At 40.3% G+C, this 14,250-nt stretch overlaps 1 protein-coding gene across 1 annotated transcript in view; it reads right to left on the bottom strand.

The window, feature by feature from the left end:
* LOC137277883 (intermembrane lipid transfer protein VPS13B-like) overlaps nt 1-14,250 on the bottom strand; it is a 57,148-nt gene that overhangs the window by 33,650 nt on the left and 9,248 nt on the right. Inside the window, exons 12-21 of the mRNA XM_067809869.1 lie at nt 13,518-13,685; nt 12,685-12,870; nt 11,748-11,950; nt 11,352-11,574; nt 9,517-9,734; nt 5,020-5,368; nt 4,406-4,520; nt 2,668-3,536; nt 1,017-1,131; nt 128-242 (exon numbers count right to left, since the gene is read on the bottom strand). Of these exons, the coding sequence (XP_067665970.1) occupies nt 128-242; nt 1,017-1,131; nt 2,668-3,536; nt 4,406-4,520; nt 5,020-5,368; nt 9,517-9,734; nt 11,352-11,574; nt 11,748-11,950; nt 12,685-12,870; nt 13,518-13,685 (2,561 nt within the window). The remainder of the gene's footprint in view (nt 1-127; nt 243-1,016; nt 1,132-2,667; nt 3,537-4,405; nt 4,521-5,019; nt 5,369-9,516; nt 9,735-11,351; nt 11,575-11,747; nt 11,951-12,684; nt 12,871-13,517; nt 13,686-14,250) is intronic.

The following is a 14,250-nucleotide window of genomic DNA, read 5'->3' as shown; positions in this document are numbered from 1 at the left end:
CAAAGTGTATTTCTTCATAGACACGAAAACCATGTTTAGATTTTCTCATATTAATTAAAAAATAATGGTATTTGGTAAGCCAAAATTAATTAAAAATCTCTAAAATCATTATAATAATGCCATATACCTTTTTCATGTTTTCAGCAGGTTCCCTCCTGCTGTAGACAATGGCTGGTGCCATGACGAGACACAAGTCAAAGCCAGACGCCATGGGAATCAGACGGATCTCTTCCCTTTCTTCTCTGAAAAAGACAGTGAATGATACGCAACTGAAACATGAGAGTTATTCAAGCACTGACCGCAGTGAAAAACAAACAGTTGAAAATTACACATCAACATAATGATGAATCATCACTACATGAGTTTCTATACCCATGTTCCTCCGTCACTTGAGAATACAACTTGCAGTATAGCAGCTATTGTTAACCAACAAACACAAACAGATTCCATAACATAGATGTTTCAACCAGACCATACATCAGTTCAGTATCAGGTAATGGTCAGGATTCAAACAAATTTCTTGCAAAGTAGGACTCATTTGAATTCCCTGAGAGCAAACAGCAGACTGTTAACATACTCCTTTAAGGGGTTGAATGTAATCAGGAAATGATGGAAGAGCAAACAGCAGACTCTTAACATACTCCTTCAAGGGGTTGAATGTAATCAGGAATGATGGAAGAGCAAACAGCAGACTTAACATACTCCTTCAAGGGGCTGAATGTAATCAGGAAATGACGGAAGAGCAAACAGCAGACTGTGAACATACTCCTTCAAGGGGCTGAATGTAATCAGGAATGATGGAAGAGCAAACATGATACAACATGTGGAATAATGCTGACAATCATGATAAGGTTCCTGAGACGCATTTACAAGAAAAGAGGCATTTAATTCACATGACAAAGGGGCAAGGAATAGCCCAGAAATGCTGTGACATGCAATAGAGAAGTTGTCTCCCATAATATTTGCCCAATAGATGCTGACAATCCAGTGACATTTATATACTAGCCATAACTCACTGCTGCAGTGCCAGGAACGTGTTCCACTCCAGGGCAGGTATCTGCACACCTGGACTGACTGGAGGCTTGTATTTTTCGACACGCCTTGACTCTCGTACTAGGTCACCCCAGCAACCTGGAAATGGAAAAATTTGTTCTACACCAAGGAAGTCCTTGGAAGTGGGGGACACTAAACAGATTTCAGAAGTGATATTTTCATCTCTTTATGACACATCAAAGTGATTCTCATTTATAACATATAAACAGGATGACATGATGGGTTATCCCCATCGAAACATGAGTGGTATATATTGCTGAATACAACACATAAACATGAAAATAACACAGACTTGTACCAAAGTGAGTGAGTAGGTTGATCAAATGCTCTAAGACAATTCTTATCGTAACACGTTGATGATAACATCTCATTATCAGTGTTCATACAAAAACAAGTTAATCCTACAGCTGAGAACAAAGAAACAATAATGAATGGATGATATGTTAAAGGTCACATACAACATAAAACACAACTTTGCAGATTCTGATACCTTTCGTTATGCACTTACCGAAACAAATCATCAAAAATGCCAGTTCAACCTAAAAAGTTTTAAAAAAATCGCAATGAAAAAAATCCCAAAGGAGTTCAAAGGATTCACTAACTTTCCCCAGTGCTTGGGGAAAAAGTGGTTCCAACAGCTAGGTTGCACTGTGCCCACGTATGCGCAGTGAACAGGTTTGTGGAGCTAATTGTGGTTGTGTACACAAACAAATAAATAATCTACACCTTACATAAAAAAACAAAACATGTTGATTGTGATAAGCAGACTCTGTCACAGAAAAAACTCTGGTATATTAACACCCATATGTCTGCCTGCCTGTCTGTCTGCTATTGACAATATGCAAAGCACAACTTCAATCACTGACCACATGCAGTTTGAAATTAACACCTGGGCATATAAGCCATAGACAAAGAGCCAGCTAAGCATATCGGCAAATAAAACAGTGGCCAATGAAAAGGCTTTGCTACACTTGAATGCACACCCATCAGCTCTAACTGGGTTCGATATCTCAGCTGCTTCGTTTCGAGGGAGGTAAACCAAAGTATATAATATTGCACTTTTGATTTGTGATTACATGCTTATAATTTTGTTAATTTGTTTTTCTTAGTCAGCAATGCATTTTATATATCATGAATAAGTGATAACTGTGTCTTAATTATGTCTGATTTTTTGGTTGCACGTGACCTTTCAGCTCCAGTGACAAACACAACCTCCATCTGAACATAAGTCAAGCTTGTACTTTTACCAACTTGGAAAATATACTGTTATTACTTACAATGAGTGAGTTGGGTTTCATGTCACTTTTAAGAATATTCCAGCAATAACATGGTGAGGGACACCACAAATGGACTTCACACATTGTACCCATGGGGAATCAAACGGAGGCCTTCAGCATGACAATCAAACACTTCAACCACTGGGCTATCTCAACCCTCTACTGTTTATGACCTGAACAGGTAAATGCACTTATATAGAGCATGTTTTCAGAATATACACTCATAATGGAATCTCCTCAGATGTTTGTTGTAGTGGCAAGAGCTAAGATCAGATTTTAATGAAACTTAATTTCACATGTGTATTCTAGACCTGTGTAATGAATGAGTACTTGATACCTGTACACAGAGAGAATCCCTTGAAGTCTGCCTGGTACTGTCTGTCCTCCACAGCACTGCCAGGGTACTGGGCTATGCCAGAGTGGAGAGCTCGGTGATATAAGTCCTTTTCCACTGGTTCCCTTGGAAGTGGGTTGTCTGCCCTTGGTTGCACAGTGATGGAATGCAGTTGAGCAACTATCATGTCATGGTCAAGAGTAGTTTTCAACTGTGATTTTTCAGAATCATTTCCAGATTTATTTTTGGCTGCGTCATCATTTAGTTTGTCACTTCCGTTCTGATAGCTTCCCATTTCAAGATGCCTTCCATCGGGATCAGGCAGGATGACCCTGACACTGCCAATATTGGCATAAATCAAGGGGAGGCAACAAGCTGAGAAAAATGGAGGAGACTGATTCTTTTTGTGGTGGCTGTGTGCATAAACCAGCCTCTGACTTGCCGATTTTGTCAGTGCAATGTCTGGACTTGAATTTCCAAAATCAAATATGTCTACCAAAGTGTCAAAAACAGGCAGATACAACACAATATCACATGGATCTGTCTTCAAACACACTTCTGATATATATTCATGAAAATATAGCTCATCAAACGATGATTCGGTTTCATTTTCTGTCAAATCTGAAAGCTCAATGTTTGTCTTCTTCATCTTCTTAGAGACATTTTTACACAAAGCTCTGGTGAATGTGAACGTGAGAAAGCCACTGGTCTGCTCCCTCTGCATGCCTTCAGATGATGGGAACAGCGGGACAACAGGCTGGCTGTCAGATGTCCACAGCTTGTTACTGACAATGAGGGTATCACGGGGCAGCTCACCCCTACAAGACATCAGAATTCCTTCACATGCTCCCTTCTCCCATGGGCTATCTTGCCTGTAACATCAATGACAGAGTGAAATATTTCAATAACAGTTATGAACATACTAAATACATTCATCAACCATATACATGAAACTGATGTTAGGCATCCTTTTCAAAATGGATTAATAAATAGGTTTATGTCTCAGGACACTTTATCTGTGATGAGTGAGCAAGATGCCAGCTCTATCACGGTAAGGATTCTCAGTGTGGGTGGAAGCCCTAAAGTTAAATGGATTAGTATAAAGATTTTATGTCTCAGGACACTCATCTGTGCTTTGTGAGTAAAGTTTGTGTTACGTCTCCATGAACAGTACCCAAGGTACGTCATGGTAAACTATCTCAATGTGGGTGGAAGTCTTAAAGAGATGCAGGTGTCAGAATCTATGACTAAGGCTATGGTGCAGAAAAACCTAGAATCAAAACAGGGTCAAAACAGGGTCAAAACTGGATTCAAATCCACCATCATAGGTTTCCCACATGCCCAAGAGTTGCAAATAGGAAAGTGGTGGAATTACTAAGTGAGTTTAGTTTTATGTCGACTTTAGCAACATTACACCAGGTGATGCCCGGGCTTCACACGTTGTACCCATTAAAGGGCATTGAACCCAGGCCTTCAGTGTAACAAGCAAACACTTTAACCACTAGGCTACCTCATCGCCCATGAAGTGATGGACATCGTATTACTGGACCACAAGTACAGTTAAGCAATACACACAACAGAGCACAAGATTGGAGCTCACCTGAATAATTGGAAATTTGAAACCATTGCATGTAATATGCCAGTCTATTACTATCTCAGCATGTCTGATCTGGTTGCATGAGGTTGACAGAGTCAGGATTGACATTTATCTTCTTTCATGTCTACTGTGGCTCAGACCTACCTTCTCTGTAGATGATTTATGTTGAATGACCCCATTGTAGCCTTGACCTTGGAATATACCTGCTGGATGTCAATAGAGGTTGCCACATCCTCAGCCACAACTGTCAGACAGGTCTCTGTCAAAAACATCCCGTACATACAAACAAAATGCAGGAAAAAACAATGTAACTGTCTAACATTTCTATAAAGCAAGACAAGGAAATGCTATTGCCTATGAGTATTACTCTTAGCATTAACATCACTGATTTTAGTTTTACCTCCAGCCAGTTTCAGTCAGACAGGATGATCAAACAGAGCCTGAAGCCAATGCTTAAAAGTTCAGTACCTGGATAAAAGTTCTGTATCAAAAACTTTTCCCTTGAACAAAATTTAAGAAAAAAAATCTGGTTTTTAAGCAGAAAACACGTTGAAAATACTTAATTTCATTTGAATAACTACATAGTATTATGAATTAACAATAGAATGCTTAAACTGTTTATTGATATCAAGTCATAAGCTTTACAGCCGCACATAATAAAAGGAGGATATCAGCTACATTTCAGTCTTAAACATTATTTTACTTCCAGAATATAATTACATAAATGTGACTTAGTAGCAACAAAACATTCAGCTTACCTGATGCTGACAATTTCTCTTTTCCATAAAGCTTCACCTCAAATCTGGGCAGCAGGAGCTGGGTCCACAGTGATAACTTCACTCCTGGCTGGCTACTCAAGTCCTCCGATACCATCTCATGCACTGGGCTGCTCTCATCACGTGAGATGTCCTCTGATTGGTCAGTTATCACAACATCATTGTCACATGACAATGTACTGGCTACCTTCTTGTCAGTAGAGCTGGAGATCGGTTGAGCAATGGGTACATCTTTCTGGGGCTGGAGCATCTTCCACAGGTTGAAGCAAAGTGATGTCCCTTTACTGACCAACATCAGTGCCTTCTGTATCACAGACATACACAGCTGTGTCTGAAACAAAAAGTATGGATGCCCATTCACATTACAATAAACAAAAGCTGTGCAATATATCATATGACAGTTTTGTAAAAGGAAATTAATTTTACACAAACATTCAGAAAAAATGTTCAGAGGTGGGTCCAGGAATTTTTTAGGCAAGATCAAGCCGCTGAACAAAGGGGGGCTTTTTCTTTCCTCTCTCTCTCCCTTACGGATCTGCCAATGACGTTTATTATTTTAGCTTTAGCAAATTGTTAATACTTGCAGTGGAGGAGGCTATTGCTTCTTTTCCATGGCATATCTAGTAAGTGATTGTGTCCTCTCTTAGAATTAACTATAACAAGACACATATAAATGAATATATTTCTGATGGTTCCAGAATGTAATTTTCTACATAAAATTGATATTTTACACTTATCCTGACTCATGCTTATTTGCTTATCTCCTCCCTCTATGCGAAGATAGTGGAACACTTGAAATCCCTTGATGTTCCCTTCTTTTGAAGTGGACATACAATGACACTCACCAACAGGAAGCCTCCTCGTTTACCACCACATTGGTCACATGTCCAGACTGGTTTGTCACTCTCTCCATTATTCCATAAGCCTGACACAAGTATTGCAGAGAATCCAACATGTCTGGGTGAGGCAGTAGGTAGGGCTTGACATCATGAGTCAGGATAAGTATGAAATATCAATTTTATTCAGAAAATTAAAGATTTTTCCTTATCCTGACTCATGGTTATTTGCTTACAGAATCCGACGGAATCAGTGTTGGGTTAGACCAGGAAGGATTCTGTTTGCTGCCAAATAATGTCCAGCACTTCTCCCCTTTTGGGAACTGTAACAGCGGTAATTCAGTCCTGATCTTCCAATATTCATAAGTGAAACGGGGGGATCACACCCAATCGAATTTCTCTTTTTGTGACTGGAACATGATGATATATAGATCAGCTAGCATCCTGCTAGTGTCTAATGTAACTGTATGTCAAGATTCCTATCAAGACAGGTTGCAACCCTTCACAAGTACAAGTATCTTCCTTATGAGTACCAGGTCATAATCACTCATGCTAGTATGTCTGAGACCTGAGCATGTACTGTCAACCTTTTAACTCCGCAGAGCATCTACACCTCAACAAGTCACATGACAAAGAGTGAAATTTACATTCACTAGTTTCTTCCTCCATCTAGCTATCTATTGCAACTCTGTCTTTCTTCATGATGTCCTCATCATAGAGAAAGGTCATCATCACTCTTGATAATAAGCAGTAAGTGAACCTCAGCGCCATTGTTTAACCATTAGTTGTTGTGGTAAAACAAGTGGCGCAAACTGATGAATGCCAGCAATGTCCTCAGTGGTGATGTCTCGTAGTTAGTGGTTGGTAAACACTGTGGATGATCTCCAAAAGCAACCCTCCATTTTCGTAGTAAGCATGCTATTCCCATGTAGAGCGGGTGCTGACGTCAAGACTCTTACTACATGTGGACTGGAGGCTCGAGGAGGTTCATGTCCTGCTGCTTTGTAAGCCCTCGGTATAACGGCTCTCGTCCATATTGAGATAATGTAGCCGAATACTTCCATAGTGGTCTCAGTAGATAGTGGGATGAATATGAAGCACTTGAAGTTTTGTTTCCTTGACTTGGTTCACTTGGCATCCTGTGTACCATGTAAATCCTGTGTACCGTGTAGCCCAAAGACTGTCAATAATGCCAGGATGTGGATTTGTCGTACCAGATGTCCAGGCAGCTGATTTTTGGAAAATAAAATCAGATCAGTCTTTGGTGCACAATCTCACGATGATTGGAGTTGAATCATGTACAATTTAATTCCAGAGCATGTATTCTGACATCCATGCTGGCATAGCTATTGCGAGTAGAAACAGCATTGTCTGTGTGAACAGTTTGTAGGATGTCCAACATAGAGGCTTGTAAGTGTCATTGGCGAGATGTTGAAATACAACATTCAAGTTCCAAGCTGGTGCCTTACATCTGCGTTGTTAGTCTTCCAGCTTGAACGAGCATAGTAAGGCGAGTAAAACTGGTTCTTTCACCAATCTGACCCCAAATCTCCTTGTGATGACAGAGCTGAGTGATGCTAACTAGGTCGATAGTGTAGAATCATTAAGTCCTCTAGGATACTGTATGTGACATAAGTAGTCCGCTACTTGAGGATGTGTGGTTTTCGTTGCAGTGAAGCCCTTCAGCTTGGCGTATGTCTCAAATCACATCCATTTATCATCGCATAAGGAGGGAGTAGATCTACACAGAGCCAAAGTGACTGTCTTCACTACATTTGTTGTTCACCCAAATTTCTGTCTTGTGGCACCTCAACCTTGTAGCGACACATCTATGTAGAGATGACTGTTGCAGTTCAGCTCTGTCAAATAAGTCTCTGCAATGTAACGGGCGTATTTGAAATCTTTCCCTTCAGGTCAAATGCTGCACTGAGGTGGGAAGACCAAGAAGACACTGCCACTGTTGTAGTGGTAATGGAGAGAGTAGAACTTGCCGAATCCTGGCAGGAATCTTGTCTCAACACTTTTGTGTTGCCAAGATTTTCCTTTTTGGAATGTAAAACTTGCATTAGATTCAACTCTGCCTTCATCAAATCTTCTGGTAATGTGATACCATTCTGTGTAAGCCACCATGCTCGTTGTTGCAGGAACGTTTCAATCAGCTGAATATTCATGAGGTAGTACAAACAGGGTACACGCTTCATCTGTAATGAAGATGTTGGTACTGGAATCATTTCATCTTCAGATCGATAACACTGTTGTGACCAAGCTGTCTTCCATGTGAAGTCTATTTAAAGCTGATTGGCTGTCGTGGCAAAACTGTCATATAAGGCTGGCCTCCAGCTAAACAACATTGAGTCTGCTGTAAGAAGACCACTGAAGCACGCGAAACGTTCCGCCGCTTAATACTGACATAGGTAGACTGTCCTCCTATTATTGACCGAAGAGTCAAAATAATCTTGTTGAACACTTTGCTGCTGGTGCACGACAACCTGATGTTAGTGCCAGATGCTTGCAAACAAATTGTTTATCCTTTGTAAGTACAGAAGATAAATTGTCTTATTTTCTTTGAAGTTGGAAACTTCTGATGTTAAACGGCATTGGTATGCATCAGTCAGACTCTCCAATGAGTCATTTATTCTTCCACGAAATGCATTCGCAAGTGATCATAAAAGGTTTAACGTCATCCCTGTGCCAAACGTGCCATGATCTTCATGTCTGTGTGCATCCCTGGAGTGGTCGTCATTCCATAAATGCCTCCACATAAGCCTGCGTGTGGATACCAAATCAGACGAAGATAACAAACGATGACAACGTCTGTGACAGTTGGGGAATGCAGTCATGCATCTTTGCAGCTGTAGCAGGATGCACGCATGTGTGCATTCGTCGAGATGATACACCTGATGGTGAAGATCTTCATCATCTGACAGACCTGCTGCAGCTGTTGAATCATCATCATGCAAGGTAACTGTAATAGTTGTTCAAATGATGCACTGATCCGTAGAAGCATCCGACATACTCAGTGTAGACATTGTGGATGTCTGCGTTGAAAGTAGACCATCTGAAGGTTGCAGTGTCACTGAAGATGCAGTAGATAAAGGTCCACTAGATGCTGTATGTTCAGCTGATTCCCTGAAGCTCTGTACTTCAGGTAGTAGGAGTCAAGATTTGACGTAGATGTCTTGTCTGTCGGGAGGGACAATATCATTGCTGAAGGACTAAGTAGAAGAGCTAGTCCATTGTTTCAGCAATGATCTAGTAGTATCTAGTAGTTGAAGACTGTAGGTGAGGCTAACTGTACATCCGCTTCAAAAGAAGGAAACTTCAAGGGATTTCAGGTGTTCCACTATTTTTTTTCATAGAAGGACATAAACAAATAAGCAAGAGTCAGGATAAGGAAAAAGAATCATTTTGTATGGGACAAAATGATACAGCATTTAACAAATGTATTACTATATAACTTATAAAATCCAAGTAAAAGGTAAATAATTAAATACAGCAAAGACAGATTTATAGTGAATTTCTGAAAAGAAAGTAGAAAAGTTCAAAACCTTTTTAGAATTTCAAAGTTGCCAGAATACCTGAATACATGACAAAAGATTAATTCTTATTGAATATCTCAACAGGGGCAAGTATGTGGAGTTACCTGTATTTTGGAGACAGCTATTGTTGGGGGCTGCATGTCAATGTGGAGACAGAGACCAAGGGCTGTTATGTTGTCTGATGTTGGAGGTGTATACTTGCAGCTCACTGCCACAGTCGAAGCTACATTGAGAGGCTTAAAGAGAGACAGAGTTGTCTTCTCCTTGTGAAGGGAATACACTGTTAGTTTTTCCAACTTCACAGACCATGGCAGCTTGTCTCCTACAAACAGATCATCAAATACATCTTGCTGCAATATATCCTGTTCAAATATTCAAATATTCTAACAACTTCATGGTGGGGGACACCAGACATGGGCTTCACACACTGTACCTATGTGAGGAATCGAACATAGGTCTTAGACATGACAAGCCAGAGCTATAATCACTAGGCTACCCCACCACATCGGGGCAGTGTCTTAGTCCACTGTTTAAAGCAATTGCTTGTCACATTGAAGACCTATGTTTGATTCCTCAAATAAGAGCAATGTGTGAAGCCCATTAGCTGGAAAATTCCTAGAACTGTACCAGTCACTCACTCTTACAACCATTAACCAGTGTTATATAAATATAGATATTTATATTTGTTACCCATGTGGTCAACATATGGATAGTTGCATACTAATCTCAAACATCACATGGGTGTCGTATGTCATTGACCTACGATTTGACCTGAGGTTCTAACAATTTGATTGGATGACCAATGACTTCTCAATAGGTCATGACAGAACTACATTTTCATTCATAAGAAACATGTGAATTCATTAATTCTACAACTTATATGCATTGTGGGAATGTAAACATTGTGAACGTTGCTGTGTCGTTGTTTAATTGTGTGCCTAACTGAGACATTACATCAGTTTCCACCAGTGAAGTTAGTCGGGTGAAGCAATTGCAAACCAAGAAACGAGGTGCTACAGAGTAGTTAACTGTAGGTGGCCATATGAGGTGATGACAACTGACTTGCATCATGATATCTGTTACCAAGTGGGCAGACGATAATAGCATAGTTACGTTTTTACACTGTGACATCATGCAAAAAGTGTACTGCAGGACGAAATACTTCCATAACCTCTTTATGAAAGAAGTGTCAGTTTGAAACCATTAAAATTAACAAAATTAAGTGTGACATTCTGTAAGAAATGTATTACAGTACGAGTGACAGTGACACTCGTTTCATATATAATGAGACCGAATGTGGTATTCCCTATATATATGGCATGTCATGCAAAAAGTGTACTACAGTACAAGTGATGAGTGACACGTTTCCAGACTGAGTGTAGTATTCTCTATATTAATTCTTCAAAAAAAGTATGGGAACTGTACTTTCAATGTATGATTGTCGAAATTGGGAGATATATGGGATTGAATCAATGTTGATACAATAATAATGGATGTTTTGAGAATGCATCACCACATGGATTTCATTCATAGCAAGGCTGTTCGTTCAGTTATCACCCTTGTTAGGTGACTGGAGTATGACATGAAAATTTCAGGTTTACAATTTTCAGTCAGTAATGTGTGAGTTGACCCTGAAAACCCTGACCATGCACAAATGCAAGAAACTTATTGGATGAAACAGTCCACAGTGATTTATCGACCTGCCTGAAAAACGTCAAGACTCATAACGACACCCCATGCACGAGTAGGAGACTCCCATGTTGTGAACATGTATGCTTCCCATGCATTGTGTATGTGTGTAGTGATAACATGAAATGATGCTGCATAAACAAGATGAATGTCATTGTAATATTCCTCGGTGGGTTTTCTTTCTACCAGACATCAAAGTTCAGGTTCCCCTACTTTTTTTTAAGTGTATATATGGCACAGCACCACCCACCAATGAGTGAGCCATCCAGAGTTGTGATTGGAATGTCCTGCACGACAGACATAGGCTTGGCACCAGAGCTGTTGACAACCATGGAGGGGAGACACACAACCAGAGTGCTGGGGATGCTGCCATCTTGGAATGCTGAGTGAAAGTTGACTGGAATATCCATGCTTGGCTCCAACATTGCCATGGAAACATCAGGGAGAAATATACAGCTGCTTCTAATCTCAACCTGTAAGAAACAGTCTGAGAGATTAAAATACTCCGACATATATGAAGTCCTACTCAGATGTTGCAATCTGAACTTTCCCAATTCATGTAATAAATCCCCAACTAGTGTAAGAGCTTTCCAGAGGAGACTTGAGTAAAGCATGCTACTGAAAATACAAGCCAAACAACACTTGCCTGAATGTGGAGCATCTTGATCAAGGGGAACAACTCTGCCATTTTCTCTGCGAAACCCTGGGGTTTCAGTGGCTCTTTTCCCCCAGCAGTGACCTCGTCTGTCTCCCTGGGAGACGGAAGCTGGGAGGCCGTTTGTGTTTGGGACTGGGTGAAAGGTCGTGAGCCTGTTGGGTTGGTCAGTGAGCTGCTGGAATGTACTGAAACTGAGGAGATAATAGAAGTTCTTCAGACAATTACCAGATTAAGTCTAAATCCCTCAGATCAGTACCAACCAAGACCATCATCAGTACCTCTCTAGATTACTACCAGTAATAGACTAGACCACTTGTAACCAACAACATCACCAGTATTTATCTAGACCTTTACCCGTACTAGATAAAACTATCATTAGTACTAGTCTAGACCACTAGCAGTACTAGCCAACAGCACTACTAGTTCTCACTAACACAATCACCAGTATTAATCATCTAGGCCACTAACAGTACTAGCCTAGACCACAACTAGTTCTAACCAACACCATCATCAGTATTAACCTAGACCACTAACTCACTAACTAACAATTGTGAAAATAATAAAGAAGAAGTTGACATCCATAACATTTTGTCGTATATTAGAATACCGACTTCTAAATGCCTCTCAAGAACCTACCAGTACTAGTCTAGGCCATCATCAGTACTAGTTTCGTCCATCTTAAGTACCAGTCTAGACAACTAGCAGTGCTAGCCAAGTCTACTAGTTCTAACTAAACACCATCAACAGTATTAATCTAGGCCACTACCAATACTAGCCTTGACCATCATCAACAGTAGACTAGGTCACTATAAGCATTAGCATTAGACTTAGACTCAGGTTTATCAGAAAGTGCTTATGATGGATCAGCTGCAGTTATTTGAAATATATATAATGTCATATCAAGACATTCCCTACACATACACACCCTGAGACAGGCTGGCTTGTAGTGGTGATGCTGCCTGGGCCAGAGCCAGGTCTACTGTGATGCTGTCTTCCCGTCGAGAAGCAGACAGGGAGTGGCGGGACCTGGGAGTGTACATCAGCCAGTCTAGAAGGGCAGGGTCCATGCATGCCACACAACCCTCCATGTTCAACAAAATTACAGCAGGAGCTGAATAGAAAAAAAAGTCTATTATATATCTGAGCCACGAAATGTAAGAATTTCAAGTGCACTACAGTGACCTCAAACATAAATGTCGTTTTCTTATTGGCTGAGCACTATTCTAATATTTTCAATGTACACTGCTTGCAAGTGAGTAACATTTTACGTGTATCCTGCTGGGAATGCTGAACTCATTCCATACTTTGTGGTAGTAATTCTTTAGCTCGAATAACATTGAATCACATATGATGTACAAAAATTACCAATGTTTTGCAAATTCAAAATATTGTTCACTGGACCCTTGGGAGCAATGAGTTGATGTACTATCGATGTTTGTTTATGTTCCCTAAGACTGTGCCCCCTCATGACCAGTGAACAAAGAATAATGACATTCCAACATACTAGTATTTAGCCAACAAAACATGGCATGAAGAAGCTAAACATACTTCAAGTGTTTGTAAGGGAAATAGAACAGTGTCCAGTACTTCAATAGACAGGGTATTTGCATCACCAAATATGACCAAAGATTTGAGGAAAAAAATGCAGTCTGAAGAAAGGGGACAGCTTATCTACAGGGTCAGTACATTTACATATACTGAATGTGCATTAACAAAAACACAAACTGATAATATTGTGCCAAGCGGGACATTCCATACCTTCTGACACATTCCTCTTTTTGGGCAGCTGCACCGTGAAGTTGAGACAATCCCCCAACACATCCTTGTGACACACCTGCTGCGTGAAGAAGGTCTTCACATGGAGACCCCCGGTGTCAGCTGGCCCTGTGAAGATGGGGGCAACTCTGTTGGACTTGCTTACTGGATCTGGAAATTGAACATGGCACTCAAACATCACTAGGATAGAAGTACAAACCAGAAACATCATAACTACTACAAAACTTGTATCACATACATTTGATATCAGTCATGGTATAATTTACTAAGAAATACAATCCCAAATATAAAAGGCATTGTGTATTCCTAACTTTTGGCCACAGGTGTCATTCAAATTTATACTTATCAGAGAGGGACATAAAGTCTATGGTGTAGACCACCAGTTGTCCGACTTCCATTTTTCTATTTACTCTCAGGTCGTGGGTTTGAATCCTGGATGGGACTCAACCCAACAAAAGTACAAAGGAAGCTGTGAAAAATGGCAGCTGTCCAATCCACCAAGTTTTCAACACAGGCATAAATTCATGGTCCTGCTCATGGCTAGCATATTTATCTTCATTTACAAGCTCTGCAATCCAGCAATTCCGAATCTCAAACTCACTTTATGTTCTTTCCCCAACATAGGTAGAAAAAGTGGATAGGCAACTTGTTTCTTGTGTTTCTGTCATGTCTAACTACACCCTCTGTTTTAGTTCCTCCTTAAATCCTACACACA

This window comes from Haliotis asinina, chromosome 3 (assembly GCF_037392515.1).
Source record: "Haliotis asinina isolate JCU_RB_2024 chromosome 3, JCU_Hal_asi_v2, whole genome shotgun sequence".
In the NCBI taxonomy this organism is placed as follows: domain Eukaryota; kingdom Metazoa; phylum Mollusca; class Gastropoda; order Lepetellida; family Haliotidae; genus Haliotis; species Haliotis asinina.
Note: the sequence above shows the minus strand (reverse complement) of the source record. Positions and strands in the feature narration are given on the sequence as shown.